At 39.5% G+C, this 21868-nt stretch overlaps 1 protein-coding gene across 4 annotated transcripts in view; it reads right to left on the reverse strand.

The window, feature by feature from the left end:
- Positions 1 to 21868, reverse strand: part of LOC111841646 (BMP-binding endothelial regulator protein) — a 48511-nt gene that overhangs the window by 6155 nt on the left and 20488 nt on the right. For 3 of the 4 annotated variants that reach the window (XM_023807533.2, XM_023807532.2, XM_072716501.1), the window contains 7 exons: positions 15995 to 16085; positions 15149 to 15231; positions 4799 to 4898; positions 4579 to 4688; positions 4224 to 4364; positions 3436 to 3540; positions 2169 to 2214 (listed from right to left, as the gene is read on the reverse strand). In XM_023807533.2, the coding sequence (XP_023663301.1) occupies positions 2169 to 2214; positions 3436 to 3540; positions 4224 to 4364; positions 4579 to 4688; positions 4799 to 4898; positions 15149 to 15231; positions 15995 to 16085 (676 nt within the window). The remainder of the gene's footprint in view (positions 1 to 2168; positions 2215 to 3435; positions 3541 to 4223; positions 4365 to 4578; positions 4689 to 4798; positions 4899 to 15148; positions 15232 to 15994; positions 16086 to 21868) is intronic. The other variant, XM_023807534.2, reaches the window with a different exon arrangement.

Raw genomic sequence — 21868 nt, forward strand, 5'->3', positions numbered from 1 at the left:
ACGCAAAAGAAAAAGCAGAAACAAAATGAAAATGCGCAGCAAGTAGACAATCCCAAACCGGAAGTGCTCCACCACGCTAGGGGGCGCAGTGAGCTCATGATGGGAAGAAATGCAATAATTTACTGTTGTGAATGCCGCAATGGCTCTTGGGATCGGTTCGCAAACCATCCGTTTGAGTCGCCGACGGAGTGTCCGAGAGTCCGTTCAATGAACAAATCGAACTTACGGTTTTCGGACACTCGGTCGGTGACTAAAACGAATGGTTTGCGAACCGATCCAAAGAGACCTCGCGGTATTTGCTGCGGAAATGCAGTTACGCTGTTGAAAGGAATAAAATTAACGCAGCTGTTCACAGGGCTGTTAATTTTGGTCAGCCGGTTGGCATGAGATTTTCGATTTCAGACAAGTCCGCACACGCATTTACACCTTTGTGACAGTTTTATTCCCTTGTAAATGGTCTGTAGGGTTTGCAAACTACCCCAACGCTTTTGCTGCAGCTAATTTTAGGTTTATAATGTAATATAAATTTGCCGTAAGATTTGCACGAGTGTGAGAGTCCGAAAGCGTGAGTGTCACGCCAGATGCGTGAGAGTTGGCAGCCCTGTGTTAATCATTTATCACAACAGTAAATTATTGCATTTCTGCATAATAAAACCATATGTCTTTCATCAAAAACCAAAGATATTTATTAAGTTTGACGTTTACACAACAACGTATGCAAGTTTACTCATGCTCATTGTATGTGTGTGTGATTGTATTGGTAATATTGCAGTTGTTAACTGTGATGTAGTCCTTGATACTCATGCACATGAATTTGGCTAAAGTAAAGAAAATAAGAACTATATATACACGCGTGTTTATTCAGCATCGACACCCTTTCTGCTTTTTATATATTGTTTTTTTTATTGTGAACAGTCAAGCTGAACATTTTTGTTGAACACCAGCCCCATCTTTCAGTCAAATAACGTAACCTTGAGAGACCGTTTGATTTATTATCCGATCCCATGATTCGGTCAGGCGCAAAAAAGACGGAAAAAAAAGTGAATCACAGAGAATCGATTTTAGAATCGATTCATTACAACGGACAGCTCGAAAGAATCAAATCAGTTAATTCAGTCGAACTTCCCATCACTACTGTGTAGCGACTGGGCCACATGAGCTCACCGCGCCCCCTCGCGTGGTGGAGCACTTCCGGTTTGGGATTGTCTACTTGCTGCGCATTTTCATTTTGTTTCTGCTTTTTCTTTTGCGTGTGTTTTTTTAATTTGCTGCGCATTTTCATTTTGTTTCTGCTTTTTCTTTTGCGTGTGTTTTTTTAATTTGCTGCGCATTTTCATTTTGTTTCTGCTTTTTCTTTTGCGTGTGTTTTTTTAATTTGCTGCGCATTTTCATTTTGTTTCTGCTTTTTCTTTTGCGTGTGTTTTTTAAATTTGCTGCGCATTTTCATTTTGTTTCTGCTTTTTCTTTTGCGTGTGTTTTTTTAATTTGCTGCGCATTTTCATTTTGTTTCTGCTTTTTCTTTTGCGTGTGTTTTTTTAATTTGCAGCACATTTTCATTTTGTTTCTGCTTTTTCTTTTGCGTGTGTTTTGTCTCTCGGGGCCACCGTATGATTACCTCAAAGTATTTTACAATACAATACTTTTACAATCCAAAATGTCAACAATGACATTGTAAGCCTAGTTAAAAAGGAATCTTAATCTTATACAAAGACAAATGGAGTCATTAAATCTGTTAAGTTACTTAAAGGCAGAAATAATTGTCGGGGACAAATATTTCAAACTAAACAATCCTGATGATCAACTGATAAAATAAATTCTAGAACAAATGGGGATGTCATTGAGGACCATTTAATAACTGGGAAGCCATTTCTTTATAGAAATCATCGTTGAGTGTCCAAATGCCAAAATAGCGTCAGACAGTTATGTTCTTATGGTGATCTGCTTGGTGATAACATTCCCATCACTTCCGTTTGGAACTGGCAAAAGGGACTCCTATTATACTAGCAGAAATCTTCCTTGGTTACGGCTTTAGCCAAGAAATTAAACTACAAACACACAAATAATCCAGTATCAGCCACAGTAACTGTGTGCACTCCATTTAAAAGAGGGTGCAGGGAGGTGGTGACAGGAAGTAAAAAGAATAGGAACAAGATCTATAACTTACTCACTTTCAGTACAAATGGGGCAGCAACCAGTCCTGTTGAGTACTTTATTCTGTGAAAGACAGGCAGAGTGCCAGAATATTAAAGGCTGAGAGACAAACTCTGCCTCTGAAATAAGAGACAGCTGGCAGAAACGGGAGCTTGTGTCAATCTTTCCATGGAAGGGCACATCAGAGGACTATGCCCCCCCCATCCCTGCCAGTGCCCCCAGGCAAGCTGCACCCCCAACTGCACATATATAAATTTCATTCTTTCAAGTCTTCAGAGAGATACAGAGCTGACTTTTCACTTGCTAAATATAGATCACAATTGGGCCGTATTCAGGCAACCACTCTGACATTAAATCGTGTAAATGTCCAAATCAGAGGCTTGGATGGTGGCAATGGGCCAGTGGGTAAATGATGCATTGGCCCCCAGGAGACATGCACCACAACTCTTTGTTTTCACAAAGCATAATTACATTAAGTTGTTAAACTCATTCAATATGTAGTCTGGCAGTCGCAAGTTTCTCATGGCAGGAAACTCTGAAGTTTTTTTGAACTAATGAAGAATGAAAGAGTCAGAAGTTATTATTAACCCTTAGACTTCATGGTGATGTAATGACATTAAACCCTCCAGTAGTACAGCTTGTAAAAACTATTAACTATATTCTGACTATAATAACCACCACACACCAGAGATGTATGCTCTAGTTTACCAATCCATACCAATCACTGTGTGTGTCCAAGAGTGTCTTGTAGTAGTATTTTTGCCCTTACAGTAGGTGTTTTCCATCTATTAGTGTGACTGATAATAGCGTGTTTCAAAGGAAAGTGCACTCTTTATTGAATTACAGCTTTCTGACAGATGCAATAAACATTTAGATGCACATTGCTAAACATGAAATTTAGAGCAGAATATAGAGCTTAGAGCTTGCTATATTTAATTTCAGAAAGGCAATTCCACATTGCACTTTCCTACTCAGTAAACAGACTGTCAACATGACAACAAGCCTGTATGCGGTTCTGGAGAGTGGATCTTTGTGGTATGTTTAATATGTTGACACATTTGCCACCATCATTCCAAGCCACCATAAAATGCATCACGGAATGATAATTTGTCTCTTGTCATCTTTTTTTGAGATGTTTTATATGCACTAGATTTTTACTTATTTTATTTATATATTATGCATTATGTTTTTATTTTTATGTTGCCTTAATAATCACACCATTGTAGTACCTGAGCATAGGAATGGCCAGGGGAATAAAATAAGCCCTTCAAAGGGGACACTCACCGAGGGACAGCTTGTGATTGGCACACATTGTTTCGTGTTACACTCTATGGTCCCCTTAACACATGCACATAGTGTGCAGTTCACTGATGACCACCGGTCCCCATCCTTAAGAAGATAAATAAAGCATTAATCTCTCCATTGCTTTATCATCATATTCCTTCTGTAACATGTATAACATACTTAGCTCCACTTTTAAAAGATTAGAGCCAAGATTTATTTTGTTTCATTAAAATATTTTTCACAAACAATACCCTATATATTCTGTCTGGGTGTGGTGTTTATTTATAATTAAGTTTTTTAATTATGAATTCCACCAAAAAATAAAACTTATTTCTTTATCATTCAAATAACTCTCCCTATGGCTTTCACACTGAAATACCCAGTCAGGATCACAATGACAGACCTATCCATTCAATGTATGTGTTTTAATAATACTTGAAACACATAATTTTAGTTTGTTTTATAGTCAGCCAGCACAATAACATGAGCATATTCTCATAAGTATGAGTGATTTTTTATTTCCATAAAACAGAAATGTTATTCCATAAATCATACACCAGGAGGATCGCAGTATCTGCATGTTATGATTGTATCACATGGATAAAAAAGAGTTTAACTTTGCATTCTACTTTTTAAACACTTGCCAACTACTCTCCTGGCAGGGTGTAAATTACTTTTTGTACCAACTTGCTCTGAGGCACTGTGGGAGTTAATATACGTATAATCAGCCATTTGATAGTGGTCATGCACTCATGTTCAGCCTACCAGATAAGACTAGGTGTTCTCACCCTGTAGACTTTGTTCCTGACACGGCAGTACTTGATATCCTCCACCTTCATGTATGACAGACACTCATCACAACAGTGATCTGAATTTCTCTGGCAGCTTCCAGGCTTAGAGCATCTCTTCCTGCATACCATCGTAGAATCCTAGGAAAGAGAATGGCACTCTGTATCTGTGTGTACAATATGTTAGAACTGGCTCTGTGTTAGACTGTGCTAGTGTTTTTACTTGCTTGCATTATTGTATGTTCAAAATGAACATATAGCACTGATGTTTAATATAACATACAAGGTGAAATGTTCAAATCGAAAAGAGCAGTTAAATTCATATCTGCACATCCTGATTATAACCAAGACTAACCTTGCAGATACAGGAGGTGCAGTTATCATATTTAAAGGAGGTGCCATTTTCATAGACCTCACTGCGGAACAAGCAGCTTCCCAATGAAAGATCAAACACTTTTCTCTGGCCTGCAACAAAAAGGTCTCTGTGTGATCAGAAAGCTTTGGTAGGACTATGAACAAGGTCAGAAACACAGGTTCAGCATATGAGAGAATGAGACAGCAGGACTGAGAGTTACCTAAGCATTTAGGGCAGCACTTTCCAGGTGGGGTGTGACTGAGGTAGGCAGGGCAGGATAGTACAGGACACACCTCCCTCCTGCACATTGTTCTTCCACCCTGACAAGAAATATTCAAAGCTACATCAACTGCACAGAACTCAAGTAGGCCTTTTACAAGTGCAAACACATACACAGCCCAATTAGGCATATAGGAGATGGAAAACCAGTGAAAGTCCTAAGACGTCTTGAAATCATGAATAAGCACTGTAATGACCTGCATCTAACAGTCCAAATATTAATCAACATACTATTAAATGCAGAGTTGTGGATTACAAAACAATGATGGATAAGAAACTTTCTGAAATCCACTTCAAAGAAAGTACTGTTACATATGACATCTAGTAAACATGGTTAATGTCAAGGTCTGGGATATATTAGATGGTAAGCTAACATTCAGTACATGTTGAATGTCCAAATCATTAATGTGAGATGACTGCTTCAAAGCATCTTCAGAATGGCAAGGCTTGTGTGTCAGCCAAGCTCAGCAATGGTCAGTACCTACTGAGCGTGCTCCAAGGGGGGGGAAAAAATAACCGCCAACAGGGTGTTGGGTGGCCAAGACTTGTCGATATGAGACGTGAGTGAAGACTATCCCATCTAGTGTAAACCAAATTAAGGGCCACCTTGGCACAAATGCCAGCTGATTTTGATGATGGTCACGGGAGTAATGTGTCATAACCAGGGGTGCAGATAACTGGTACGCAAGTAGCCATTCACCTTTAAGAACGATACGTGCGACAATCAATTGTTTGTAAAAGTGCAAATGCGTACTTATTCTATATGCATTTGCGCTGCTAGGACAAGAAAATACCTTGGATTTTAACACATATACGGCAAAATGAAGTCGAGTTAGCATATAAAGATTATAATACATTATATTTTGTTTTCATAGCAGCGCAAATGCACATAAAATAAGAACGCATTTGCGCCTTTACAAACAATCGATTGTTACAGGTATCGTTCTTAAAGGTGAATGGCTACTTGTGTACTAGTTATCTGCACCCCTGGTCATAACACATGATGCATCAAGTCCTGCTGTGTATGTGGCTGTATAGCAGCATATCAGTCAGAGTGCCCATGTTGACCCCTGTCCACTGTTGAAAGCACCTACAATAGGCTACTAAAGGTCAGAACTGGACGTTGGAGCTATGGAATAAGGTCTCCTTCCTGCAGAAGGTCGGGTGTGTGTCAGGCACCTGTAGGATGCGTAGAACCAACCAGTCAGATGCACAACTACACATCCTCAAGACTAAGACTACATATTTCATCTATAAATCTGTACTGTATGGTGTACCCTATAGTACAAGATGTCATCAAAAAAGGAAAAGCATAACTTAGACATTGTTTTACTGTCACCTTTGCACCATTTATAATATTTTTAGTACATTTATGAATGTTTATACAGTAGTGTACTGTGTACTGTGTACTGGTAATAAACAGAATAGAGGAAATCAGCTCTAATATACATTACTTAGGTTTGGATACTTTAAATACAGGTATTTCACAATCTACTCAGTTACTGGGATTTTCACGCACAACCATTTCAAGGGTTTACATAGAATGGTGTGCAAAGGGAAAAACATCCAGTATGCGGCAGTCCTGTGGGCGAAAATGCCTTGTTGATGCTAGAGGTCAGAGGAGAATGGGCCGACTGATTCAAGCTGATAGAAGAGCAACTTTGACTGAAATAACCACTCGTTACAACCGAGGTATGCAGCAAAGCATTTGTGAAGCCACAACACGCACAACCTTGAGGCGGATGGGCTACAACAGCAGAAGACCCCACCGGGTACCACTCATCTCCACTACAAATAGGAAAAAGAGGCTACAATTTGCACGAGCTCACCAAAATTGGACAGTTGAAGACTGGAAAAATGTTGCCTGGTCTGATGAGTCTCAATTTCTCTTGAGACATTCAAATGGTAGAGTCAGAATTTGGCTTAAACAGATTGAGAACATGGATCCATCATGCCTTGTTACCACTGTGCAGGCTGGTGGTGGTGGTGTAATGGTGTGGGGGATGTTTTCTTGGCACACTTTAGGCCCCTTAGTGCCAATTGGGCATCGTTTAAATGCCACGGCCTACCTGAGCATTGTTTCTGACCATGTCCATCCCTTTATGACCACCATGTACCCATCCTCTGATGGCTACTTCCAGCAGGATAATGCACCATGTCACAAAGCTCGAATCATTTCAAATTGGTTTCTTGAACATGACAATGAGTTCACTGTACTAAAATGGCCCCCACAGTCACCAGATCTCAACCCAATAGAGCATCTTTGGGATGTGGTGGAACGGGAGCTTCGTGCCCTGGATGTGCATCCCACAAATCTCCATCAACTGCAAGATGCTATCCTATCAATATGGGCCAACATTTCTAAAGAATGCTTTCAGCACCTTGTTGAATCAATGCCACGTAGAATTAAGGCAATTCTGAAGGCGAAAGGGGGTCAAACACCATATTAGTATGGTGTTCCTAATAATCCTTTAGGTGAGTGGGTATATATATATATATTAGGGGTGTGCAAAGCAGCCGGTATTTGTATCTGTATTTGTATTTGTTGAGGGGGGAAAAGTATTTGTATTTGTATTCGTATTCGAGTAAAATTCAAAATAGGCGTAAAAATCCAGTTTTTTTGCGTTGCACTTCTAATTTACGCTATAGTGTAAGTATTCTTTAATTATATCCATTATAATAATTATGGATATGCAGTAGACAGAGTAACTTAAACATACCATATAACTCCTACAAGTGCATACAATTCGACACAACTACACAAGCATTGTTTTAACCTTTTTAACCAAACGTTAACGTTACTCTGTCAACAGCCTATTGTCTAAATTACCGAGCTAACAGAGCTACGTAAACAGAGCGAACATGAGAGCACCTGATTGCAGACGTCAATAATGCAGTGTAATGGAATAATCTCCCGATCAAACTCTGCTTCCCGAAAGTTATAAACTGCCTCCGGAACCCAGTTAAGGTACAAAAATCTATTCAACAAAAATAGTGATACAGTTAAGTCTTTTTTCGCTCAGCCGAGCCTTCTCTGTTACTGTGTGGAGCAGCCTGTGTCAGTCACCTCTTTTACAACCCCCCCCCCCCCGACTCCTGAACTCACTCACTCATCCGGGCATGCACTGCGGTTTCAAGAGGAAACGCAGCTTTTTGATATAAAGTTTTTCTTGTTCCCGAATACAAATATTTTTTTAAGTATTTGTTCGAAATAAGTATTCGTAAAAAACACATTATTTGTGCCTTTCCGAATACCGTATTCGGGTTCTGCTCCACCCCTAATATATATATATACATACATACATACATACATACATACATACATACATATACATATATACATACATACATACATATACATATATACATACATACATACATATACATATATACATACATACATACATATACATATATACATACATACATACATATATATATATATATATATATATACATATATATATATATATATACATATACATACATATATATATATACACTCATATTAGGAACACCATACTAATACGGTGTTTGACCCCCTTTCGCCTTCAGAATTGCCTTAATTCTACGTGGCATTGATTCAACAAGGTGCTGAAAGCATTCTTTAGAAATGTTGGCCCATATTGATAGGATAGCATCTTGCAGTTGATGGAGATTTGTGGGATGCACATCCAGGGCACGAAGCTCCCGTTCCACCACATCCCAAAGATGCTCTATTGGGTTGAGATCTGGTGACTGTGGGGGCCATTTTAGTACAGTGAACTCATTGTCATGTTCAAGAAACCAATTTGAAATGATTCGAGCTTTGTGACATGGTGCATTATCCTGCTGGAAGTAGCCATCAGAGGATGGGTACATGGTGGTCATAAAGGGATGGACATGGTCAGAAACAATGCTCAGGTAGGCCGTGGCATTTAAACGATGCCCAATTGGCACTAAGGGGCCTAAAGTGTGCCAAGAAAACATCCCCCACACCATTACACCACCACCAGCCTGCACAGTGGTAACAAGGCATGATGGATCCATGTTCTCATTCTGTTTATGCCAAATTCTGACTCTACCATTTGAATGTCTCAACAGAAATCGAGACTCATCAGACCAGGCAACATTTTTCCAGTCTTCAACTGTCCAATTTTGGTGAGCTCGTGCAAATTGTAGCCTCTTTTTCCTATTTGTAGTGGAGATGAGTGGTACCCGGTGGGGTCTTCTGCTGTTGTAGCCCATCCGCCTCAAGGTTGTGCGTGTTGTGGCTTCACAAATGCTTTGCTGCATACCTCGGTTGTAACGAGTGGTTATTTCAGTCAAATTGCTCTTCTATCAGCTTGAATCAGTCGGCCCATTCTCCTCTGACCTCTAGCATCAAGAAGGCATTTTCGCCCACAGGACTGCCGCATACTGGATGTTTTTCCCTTTGCACACCATTCTTTGTAAACCCTAGAAATGGTTGTGCGTGAAAATCCCAGTAACTGAGCAGATTGTGAAATACTCAGACCGGCCCGTCTGGCACCAACAACCATGCCACGCTCAAAATTGCTTAAATCACCTTTCTTTCCCATTCTGACATTCAGTTTGGAGTTCAGGAGATTGTCTTGACCAGGACCACATCCCTAAATGCATTGAAGCAACTGCCATGTGATTGGTTGATTAGATAATTGCATTAATGAGAAATTGAACAGGTGTTCCTAATAATTCTTTAGGTGAGTGTACATACATACATATATATACACATATATATACATACATATATATACACATATATATATACATACATATATACATACATACATACATACATACATACATACATACATATATATATATATATATATATAATAATAATAATATATAATATTATATAATAAATAATATAATGATAATAATAATAATAATATATTAATAATTAACCATTAATACATTTAATTATAATAATATTGTAGTGCTGAGCGGGGACGGAAGGGAGACAAAGGCGCAGACGTCAGGATATTGGGGAATACGGGGTTTAATTACAGGTAAGGCAGGCAAAACACAGACAGACAATACAATGACCGGACTGGGGAAACAAATTGAAACGCGGACAAAATACAGAGAGCTAATAAAAACAACCAGAAACAGCTGATCACATGGGGATTCCACACGGGGTTAATGAGGGGGTGTGGCACATGGAAGGGGCGGGCGATCGGGGCAGGACACTTTTTTTTACTTTACACATTGTTTGGATACATTTATTTTCTTATTGTACAAATTACTGTTTTGGTAAATGTGCTTAGATGTGTTTAGTACAGTATATGCTCTTCTTGTTTTATCCGGTTCATTTTGTGTTTAGCCCTGTGATGGGCTGGCCCCCTGTCCAGGGTTGTTCCCTGCCTCGTGCCCATTGCTTCCGGGATAGGCTCCGGACCCCCCGCGACCCAGTAGGATAAGCGGGTTGGGAAATGGATGGATGGATGGATTTTGTGTTTAAATGCTAAAAAAAAAAATCATATTTAGGTGTAAATTTTTGGGGCCGGGAACCAATTACAGTGGTACCTCGGTTCTCGAACTCACTAGAACTCGAATTTCTTGAAAGTCGAACAAACCAGTTTGACCTAGAACTCAATCTGAATATCAGAAGTCGAACCGTGAATGCTGACTTAATATAAATTGTACGCGCCAGGAAATGAGTCATACTACAATGCAATTCTTACTTGAATGCCTTCTTCACAGACTGAACGATTAACCAAATAAAGCAGCGCAACATTACAGTAACTAACAATAAATGAACCACTAACTTACGTGTACTATTAGAGCATTTATGTCATTTATTTAAACTTTATTTTACCAGGTAAATTAACTGAAAACCAGTTCTCACTGCTTTGTGTGATATTTGGGAGAAATAGTACATTATGCATCGGAACTGCCTGGGATACAAACGTCGTGCGTGTAAATAAACTCTTCATCCAATAAGGGCAAAGGTGTGTCATCACGGAGGCAGTTCCAGTTTGTGCAGCCGGGTGAGAGGTCACAATGCATCTAACCGTAATGCATTGCGTCAGGATCAGAATACGTTGCTTTAAGCCAGCGCTGTAAGCAAGTCGAACGCACCCAATGACCGGACTGGGGAAATAAACTGAAACGCGGACTTAATACAGAGGACTAATGACAACAACCAGAAACAGCTGATCACATGGGGATCCCACACGAGGTTAACGAGGGGGCGTGGCACACAAAAGTAGTGGACAATCGGGGCAGGACAGGGGTAATGTTGGGATAAGATCTTTATCGTTTTGGAAGCCATTAAGAAAAAAATGCTCTTCTTGTTTTATCCTGTTAATTTTGTGTTTAAATGCATATAAAATGCAAAAAAACATATTTAGGTGTAATTTTGGGGGGCCGGGAACCAATTAATTGGTTTTCCATTATTTCTTATGGAAAAAATTCGACCAGAACTCGAACTCTTTAGGATTCGATCCGGAGTTCTAAACGGATTAAGTTCGAGTTTCAAGGTACCACTGTATATATACTGTATATTTTACAAGGGACAGCAATGGTGATGAGTTTGATCACGGAAGAAATATGTTTTACAGTTTTGCATGCTCGTTTTTTGTTTTTTTTGCATTGGTCAGCGCAGCGCCTTCTCAATAAAATTCTTTTTGCTGAAAATCATATATGGATAACAAGGTAAACCACAAGCATTAAAACATTAAAACTGGCTGATTAGTGGTGCTGACCATCAGGTATTTATCAATACCAAGAACTCACGATCTGAGTTAACTGTGCTAAACTCTTCAAGTATGTAGGATCACACATGCACATATCATAGGGCCTAAATTCCAGGTGGCCTGAGACAAGGCCGAGCCTGGTACGAGAGGCACCAAAGGGGGGTTACACACATAAACACACACACACACAGATAACCATGGAGGCCAGCACTCCAACTTTTATTGCCCAAAGATTTAGGGACCTACAGACAAGCAGAGTGGACCTAATGGACAGGGGTCCCTCGACTTGGCACACAACCCCCTCCCCATACATTCTGCCTTACATATCACTCACCCAACAGACAAACACCCTAAAGGAAGTTTCATTTAAGTTTGGCTTTTGTATACCCTGTATATTGATTTACTCATGACAACTAGTCTCAATATACAGATAGGTTATGTTTGTATGTGTCCTTAGACAATCTTAGTGTTTGCCACCCTCATAACCATGTTCACGGAGTATCACCTATTTTACCCCTTTGCACTTGAACACATATAAATTTAAATAAATAGATAGGTATAGCTACCATTGTATATATGTTCTCATAGTATACCAGAAGAATCTGGAAAGTGAGTGTAACCAATGTGTCCAAACTTTTAGAGAGTCTTCTTTGTTAAAAACCCCCCCTTCTATTCCAACATTCCTTTGTGGTCCTTATCTGATCTTGGTGGACCGTCACCAAGTTTCTTTGTTCTAACATGCTATGTTAAGAGAACTGAATTAAGGTGTATCTTATCCATTCTGGAGAAGATTAATTGGCATAAGCCACACCAAACAAAATATGGTGTTTCCAGATGTGCAACTTATATTGATATTACCACAAACTAGCGGCCACGCTTATCTATGTATAAGATGTGCTGTAATATGAATATTTGATGTAATATCTGCACAAAGTGTAACATCTGTTGAGGTGCAACCCAAAGCACCTGTATCCTATACTGATGTGAATTAGTCACATTGATAAAATAATTAATTGGTTAATCAATTAACTCTTTCACTGTCGCCGCCTAGTGGTTCGGACGCATACGTCCGGATTTTCAATAACAAAAAAAAATGACGTTCAATAAAAGAAACAAATGTATCAAATCAACCAAAAACGGCTTGTTACACTACAAAAAACCTTTCAGATAATATCTGTAGAAAGTTGCACAATTTTTGTGCCATGGTTTTTTTGTAACAAGTAAAAATAAAATGACGATGGTAGCCATCTTTAAACGGGTCGAGTGTCAGGAAGTAAAATAGAAGTGTTAATAAAATGAAAACTAAGCACTTCAAACTATTTCTTTCACGGCCAATACTTCATAAACCGTCACAGTATTAAGACAAAACACGCATTTTTCCATAAATATGACTGTAATGCTCTCAAATAGCTTGCTCACTCATCGCGGAAAAATGTCAGTCGGCATTCTGTACATTCGTGCAATGTTTTTCATCTTTGGAGTTTTAGAAGAAAACCAATGAATAAAATGACAAAGCTTGAAAATGAAAGCTTGATCTCTTATGTACATAAATCAATCACTGTAATCCTTCATTGTCAAGTATTTTTTCAGATATATGCTCTGCTTCCCTGCTAGCACATTATTTTTTACGCACTGAACCTTTGCCCATGGTTATGTTTCACCATAATAAACTTTTTACATGAACATCAAATTACAGTGTCATTTGCTTCATCCAATAGAGGTGTGTCTAAGGTTTGCAAAATGGTATGGGATGTGCTGATTGGGCATTGTTTTTCGCGCTGGGGACATGAATGCGCAACTTATTCTCTGCAGGTGCAGTATTTGTGGGAGTGTCTCGATTACGCATTGCGCACGTAGTCTCCATGAGTTTACCCAGTTATTTTCGGACAACAACTTTTTTGACTGAAGAAAAATGGCTCGGATGACTTTCACTGTTGAGAAAGCACAGAAGATGATTTTGAAGAGTGGTTCGGGGGAAGAAAGTGTCGCTTTTATCCATTGATTCGATGGAGGAGGACGCTTTTTTGCGCGGAGAGGATGCAATCTCATCTCATGTCCTTGCTTAAATTTTCATAAAATGGCTGATTATCTTTAATTGTCTGTATTTTCACTGGCATATACACAGGAACTGAACACATACATTTTTTGTATTTGGCTTTTCATTATTTTGTTTTTAGTTTTAGTTAGATAGTTTTTGGTTGCTTTTATAGCCTTTCAACGCTTGTACAACTCACATCCACCATTGACTGAAATCCTGTAGTGATGGTATCCTTCATATTTGGGGATTTTTTACCATCCTCTGTGCTTCTGTTCATGAGTATAGGAACTTCAACACTTCGACATTGGAAGATGACGTCAAACGGGTACACGAGAGCACAAGAATGGTCAAGTTTGCATATTGATAAACACCCATCATTATTTACTCTGTGTGGAAAACAATGAATCAGCAGTCTGGATTTAATTACAATTTTTAAAATGCTGTGTACCATTTAAAACGGTTCTAGAGACTGGATCTTCTGGTGTGATTTAACTTTAACACTACATACACCATTATGACTGAAGTTTCAACACTCCTAACTTAACTTAACACTCCTAGCTTTCATTCTACAAAAGAATCTACTGATAAGTTACCTGTTGTTTCACTGCCAAATGAATAGGCACAGAGTAGCCTAGAAGAAAACGGTCCTAAGATACAAGACTAACATTACAGCTCCCGTGTCTTTTATACCATTTCATTAGAGTGGTATACAAATTGTAAACATGGATAGAACTAAATTAAAGTATCCAAAAATTGAAGGCTAACCTTAACCTCAGGGGTGGAGAAAAGGCACATGCTATCCTAGGTTACAGCCTAGAGTCACGGCAAAACAGGGAACAGATGAACTTCTTAAATTTGGCCAGATCCACCGGCATGATACTCTCCTCCCTGAGATCGGTTTTATCAAATTGCTTACATGGTTCATTACTTCAAATAAAGTCTTTCAAAAAACTGTATGCAAAGAACACTTCCATAGAAGAGATTGTATAAATTGCAAAATGTTGCTGCTGGTGGCAATTTTGTCATACTTTATGTTTAGTTTTTAGATGTTTTATTGGAATACTTGTGTTATATGAACTCGTTTTCGTATCTCTTCTTGATATGTTAACAGAGCACAGTATGCTTTGGATTTTGTTGTTCATTGTGAAGTGCTTCCACACTGCACACAACTTGTGGTTCCCTTTATTTTGCTCAATAAAGATATCACTGATACGTCATCACATGTTATCGGTGATAGGGATCAGTGCATTGTCACAAGAATGAGTACGAGTACATGAGCACTGTATCGGACCAGACTGATGCACCTCTATTCAAAACACTGCAAATATCACCTAAAGCAGAGGTGTTGGGTTGCCGTTATCTCAAAATGTGTTCTTTTTCATAGCAGGTTTGCTGATTATGTTTGTTCAGTATGTTTATATTTTTGAATGAAAAAGCATGTTGAAGGACAGAAATGCGGTGCAAAAGCTAACTGAGGGCAAGATCAGAAAAAGCTACAGAGACCAATGGGCCAGAAGAGCAACTGTTTATGAGTAAAGCAAAGAGGACTCACAGTGCAGGAGCAGGTGATACAGGGTTGTCCTTCAGGGTGGAATTCCTCCTGGTCTTTATATAAATGGCCTTCAAAGATGCAGCCTGGAAAGGTAATGGAGGAATTACGGCAGGATCCACCATTCTCCTTGCTCAGATCAACTGACCTGTTCCCACACCAAACACTCCAGGACCAGACTTATCCTATGGTCGACTTAGCAAAGAAATAGCTTTTTCCTCCATTAACCCAAACAAGAACAGGCAGAGCCATTGCCAGTCTTGCAATGTAAAAAGTAAATGACACACTCTGTACTAAATATCAGCCAGTCTTATTCTTGCTTTTTGTCCATAACCAAATAATGTGTTATGTAACCAGTTGCTGAGGAAATCATGTAAGTCCACCCATCTTCAGAGTGTTTATTCAGTACAGGTTCACTGATAGCCTGGAGCAGGAAGCACAGGGCACCGAGCAGGAGGCATCCAAAATAGGAGGCCAGGGCATCTCAGGGCACACATACGCTACCAACAATTTAGAGACACCAGTTCACCTAACTGCATATATCTTTGGGCTGCAGGAGGAAACTGGAGTCCTGCCCAAACATGCAATCTCCACACATATAAAGGAGATTCTGGAATTTAGCTCCCAAACTTGATGCAAGGCAACATCGTTACCCACTGCAGTTAATTCATAAAACATGCTTTATGAAAGTGTATAATAAAATTATATGAAATCACATTTAAGTACCACCAAAATGAAGAATGAGTGCATTAAAAATGACATTATATAGTGCAGCTAAAGTATTTACATGAATGCTGGACAAAAAAGTGGCTTTAAAAAGGGGTGGCATTCAGCAACAATCAAACTTACCAGGACAAGATGGGCAGCATTTCTTGGGGTGAATCTTGGGGTTCTTACAGTGGACAATACATTGCATCTCAGCTTCTGTGATGACACCTTCCTGAGACCCCAGGGCACATAAAATGCAATATGTACTTAATGTTAAGTCAAGGTTAACTTACTTGACCCTAGGTGCATATCGCTTCTCTATTATCAGGACATTCACATTGACATCGATTACGCAAGAAAAAATGGACCTATCTGCATTCCAGTCCTCACATTAAGCTTTATTCTAGTGTTCTTAGCCTAGAACGCATGAAACTTACCAAAATAAAGCTGGTACCATAACTGCAAAAAATGCCTGTTACAAGCCACATCACTATATCAATGAAGAATATTATCAGAGGTGAATATTTCAGGTCCAGAAAGGTAAAAAGATTTTGTTTCAACCAACCAGTTGAGTATAAAGAGTCACAAAGAACTCAACTGGTTGTTTCAGGCAAAATCTTGGTTTGATTTGTACTTTCTGGCCCTAAAATTTCCACCTCTGAATATTATGCCATCTTTGGCAACAAAATAAATAACTCCACGCTCTTATTTCATTCACGTCTTTTCAATTGCTGCAGGCTGCTAAGATGCTGGTATTGAACAGCTTGAAGTACAGCATTCAGTAATAAGGCATTTGGCTAATTTTGCATTGAATGGAGTTTAATCCATGCACTGATCTACCATAACTCATTACCTACAGGGTCATAGTGAATCTCGAGTATACTGCAAGCAGCATAAGATAGACATCACCCTCAACATTCACACAGTGCACATTTTCTCCTGAATCCTAAGACCAAAAATGTACTGTACAAGCTAATGTCCTTCATCTAATAGTGCAAATATTATATAATAAACACACCAAAACTACATTCTAGCTTAAATAAAAAAAGACTTGTGATAAACCTCCTATGACAGTCTTTCAGGTTAGAACAAGTTACAATTTAATCCGGATGGTGTGATTGATCCCCCAACTCAACCACCTCCTTGTCAACAAAATCTAAACAGGGGGACCACCCTCACAGAAAATTCTGCCGGGTAGCATAAGAACACAAGAACATAAGAAATTTACAAACAAGAGGAGGCCATTCGGCCCATCAGGCTCATTTGGGTAGCTTGCGCTACACTAACAGGAAGACTATTCCATACTCTAACTACATGTTGTGTAAAGAAGTGCTTTCTCAAATTAATTTTAAAATGTTCTCCTGCTAATTTCCATCTATGACCACGAGTTCTAGTATTTAAACTAATATTGAAGTAGCCATTTAGCTGAACAGCATCCAGAGCTGTTAGAATCTTATAGACCTGGATCATGTCCCCCCTTAGTCTCCTTTGCTCAAGGCTAAACAGATTCAGCTCAGCTAACCTCTCCTCATAAGACATTCCTCTAAGACCAGGAAGCATTCTCGTAGCCCTCCATTGCACCTTTTCTAAGACAACAATGTCCTTCTTAAGGTATGGTGACCAAACCTGCACACAATATTCTAGGTGGGGTCTTACCAAGGAATTATACAAATGTAACATCACCTCCCTTGACTTAAACTCCACACACCTAGAGATGTAACCCAACATCCTATTGGCCTTTTTAATTGCTTCCCCACACTGGCAAGAGTTGGACATGGAAGCATCAACATATGCACGAGGTCTTTCTCATAATCAGGTACCTTTCTTTCAGTGGAACCCATAAAATATCTATACTTTATATTTCTGCTCCCTGCATGGATTACCTTACATTTACAACTGGACTTTCGCGGCCAGTCGATTAGGATTGTGGAGGACTACTGTCCTGAAGTCCTCAGCCAGCGATCGGAATACAAGCAGGTTATGGCAGAACTTTATCAGCGCGGGCTACGGCCTGCACTACTATACCCAGCACGTCTGTGTATCACGCTACCCGACAGAGTTAAGAAGCGAATCAACTCTGTTGAGGAGGCACGTTCGTACCTTGACAAATTGCCAAAGGATTCATAAACGGTCAGTTCTGAGGCATTTAACTCACTTGACCATAGTGTTCTTCAGACTAATTGGTACTGGATTCCTCTTACGGTGTCGCAAATTTAGATGCACGTCGTGAGGCCACATCGATGGTATGGTTTTCTTTGTGCAATTGTACCTTGGGTTGGCGCCATGTATGTGGATTTTTCTGGTTTTCCCCACTAGGGTAATTCTGTGTTTTGGCCGCGCTAACTGTTATTCATTGAGATGCTTATTATCTTTGTACATTAAACCGGAGCTGTAGTTGATTTAGTAGTAAGTCATGAGAAGTCGTTTTTGTTTAATGTTTGGTTTGTGGAGCTTGCTGCTTTTTTTTTCTAGCAGCTTACCTGATTAGGGAGGGTGGGGATGGGAGGGGGGTGGTCACTGCCAATATAATTGCATACGTTTGTTGTACTACAAGAGTCATTTTAGATTAGTATTCTCTGGTTTCAAAGGCGTTTTTGCAACACTTCCGCCTTCTTTTGGTTAAGTTGTATGGGTCAATTTTTAAAATTGGTCAGTTGGAATGTTAAAGGTCTGAACCACCCGATTAAAAGGAAAAAAGTTTTTTCTCACCTTAAACAACTCAATACGGACATAGCCTTTTTTCAAGAGACTCACATACGTAGTCAAGACAACAGATGCCTTCTGTCAGAGTGGGTGGGGCAGAGCTTCCACTATTCTTTTCAGGCCAAAGCTAGAGGGGTCTCAATTTTTATCAATAAGGATATTTCTTTCGAACCGCATGATGTGTTCACAGACAGATTTGGTCGATACGTTATAGTCACGGGTAGATTGTATAATATATTGGTAGTTTTGGCCAATGTGTACGCACCAAACATAGACGATGTGGGCTTTTTCGAATGCCTTTTTTCATTGTTTCCAGATCTGACCAAGTACGTTCTTATACATAATTGGTGATTTTAACTGCTGTCTAGATCCGGTTTTAGATCGATCCTCTACTAAAATTAGCACAATAAGCAAATCAGCTTCCTTCATTCAGGCTTTTCTCTCTGACTATGGGATCTGTGACGTGTGGCGTTGTTTGCATCCGAATGACAGACTACTCCTTTTTTTCGAATGTCCACCATACTTACTCGAGGATTGATTATTTTTTCATTGAAAATGGATTCCTTCCACTGGTTCAGTCATGTGACTATCACAGCATTGTTATCTCGGATCATGCCCTAATTACCTTGTCTTTGGGCCTTCCTGATCTTCCGCGTAAGAGCAGGCAGTGGCGCTTTAATCCGACTCTTCTGTCAGACGATAATTTTGTGAAATTTATCGAGACTGAAATAGCATTTTTTTCGCTACAAATATGTCTCCAGGCATGTCTGTTTTAACGGTATGGGATGCACTTAAAGCCTACCTTTGTGGGCAGATTATATCGTACACCGCACAATTAAAACGAAAATCTTATAGGGAGCGTACAGAATTATCTCAACGGATTACAGAAATCGATCAGTTGTATGCACGTACTCCAACTCCTGACCTTTTCAATAAACGATTGGACCTTAAGACTAAATATGACCTGCTCACCACTCATTCGACTAAGTACTTGCTTCTAAAAACTAAAACTATGTTTTATATACATGGTGACAAATCGGATAGAATGCTGGCTAATCTACTAAAGGGCCCTAGAGCAAACCAGAGTATTCCTAAAATTGCAATATTGAATGGGGCAATAACTTCGGACCACTCACAAATTAATAGCACAATTAGGGACTTTTATTATTTGCTTTATGCTTCTGAGGCCCATACTGACCACAATGCAATCATAGACTTCTTTAGTAGACTTGACATTCCTAAAATTTCACCAGACGTAGCGAGGAAATTGGAGGAGCCCATCACCCAGGAGGAGGTTACATTCGCCATTTCTAAAATGCAGTCCGGTAAGTGTCCAGGCCCTGACGGTTTTCCCGTAGAATTCTTTAAGAAGTTTTCTTCACTTTTATCCCCAGTGCTTTGTTCTGTGCTGTCTGAATCCTTTACACAAAGTTCCCTGCCCCGCTCTTTCACTGAGGCTTGTATCATCCTAATTGTGAAAAAAGGAACGGATCCAACAGACTGTGCCTCTTACAGACCTATTTCTCTTCTAAATGTAGATGCTAAAATTCTAGCCAAGGTCCTGGCCCATAGGCTTGAGGACATCCTCCCTGTAATTTTATCAAAAGACCAATCAGGCTTTATTAAGAATAGACACTCTCATTTTAATATACGACATCTATTCAATATTCTTTATACAGCCTCTGAGTCGGTCCTTGAGTGTGTGGTTTCTCTCAATGCGGAAAAAGCTTTTGACTGTGTTGAGTGGAACTACTTATTCACTGCTCTTGACAAATTTGGTTTTGGTACAAATTTCATTTCATGGATCAAGCTACTATACACCCATCCCACTGCTTCAATTCGCACTAATTCTCAGGTCTAAGAAAGTTTCAACTTATACCATGGAACTCGTCAGGGATGCCCACTGAGTCCTATGCTGTTTGATTTGGCAATTGAACCGCTTGCTATAGCTCTTCGGAGCTGTGAAGATGTATCTGGTGTCTGGAGAAATAACGCAGAGCACAAAGTCTCACTGTATGCTGATGACTTGTTGCTCTTTGTCTCACATCCCCTTATTTCACTGCCCGCTGTTTTGTCATTGCTCAGTAAGTTTGGTCAATTTTCAGGTTATAAATTAAATCTTCATAAGAGTGAGCTCTTTCCTATTAATAATGCTGCTTGAACTTTAGATCTGTCCAGTTTCCCTTTTAGAGTGGTGACATTTTCCTATTTGGGTATTTCCATCACAAGTAAATACAAAGATCTATTTAAGGAGAATTTTACTGTCCTGTTAAACCATGTTAGACAAACTTTGACACAGTGGTCACCTTTGTCCATGTCTCTTGTGGGACGTGTTAATTCAATTAAAATGACTATCCTACCTAAATTCTTTTTCGGGCAATACCAATTTTTATTCCCCAGTCCTTTTTCAATCAACTTGATTCGGTTATTTCATCCTACATATGGCAGGGCCAACGCCCCCACCTTAGTAAAACTCACCTTCAGAAAACTAAGGCTATCGGTGGATTGGCTCTTCCGAATTTCCGTTTTTATTTCTGGGCCGCTAACCTGCAGAATCGGGCCTATTCGTCATTCTTTTTTGCTTTTGGCCGTCGTCAAGGCCCTGACTGGGCAGAGATGGAAATACATTCTGGTGACAAGGTATCAATTCTAGCAGTGCTTGGTTCTTCGCTCCCTCTTCCTTCAGTCAAATCTATCGGGAACCCAGTGGTTAAACATTCAATAAATATATGGTCTCAATTCAGGAAATACTTTGGCTTATGCAGTTTCTCTCTGCTGAGCCCTATGGGTTCAAATCACCTCTTTACGCCAGGCATTCAAGACTCTGTCTTCTTGGAATGGTCCAAGAAGGGCATGGTGCAGTTTAAAGACATATTCATAGATAACAAACTGTTTGTAACAAACATTTGAATAGTTAAGTAGAAAGTTTGATCTTCCCAATTAAAATTTTTTCAAGTACCTGCAAGCGAGGCAGTATTTGTTTTCACAGTTTCTTAGTGTTCCTCTCTCGTCAGATGCCACGCTAGTCGACACAGTTCTCTCATTAAACCCCTCTGGTAAAAGGCTTATTTCATAAGAACATAAGAACATAAGAAATATACAAACGAGAGGAGGCCATTCGGCCCATCGAGCTCGCTTGGGGAGAACTTAACTAATAGCTCAGAGTTGTTAAAATCTTATCTAGCTCTGATTTAAAGGAACCCAAGGATTCAGCTTGCACTACGTTATCAGGAAGACTATTCCATACTCTGACTACACGCTGTGTAAAGAAGTGCTTCCTTAAATCCAGTTTGAAATGTTCTCCCGCTAATT

This window comes from Paramormyrops kingsleyae, chromosome 9 (genome assembly GCF_048594095.1).
Source record: "Paramormyrops kingsleyae isolate MSU_618 chromosome 9, PKINGS_0.4, whole genome shotgun sequence".
NCBI lineage: Eukaryota > Metazoa > Chordata > Actinopteri > Osteoglossiformes > Mormyridae > Paramormyrops > Paramormyrops kingsleyae.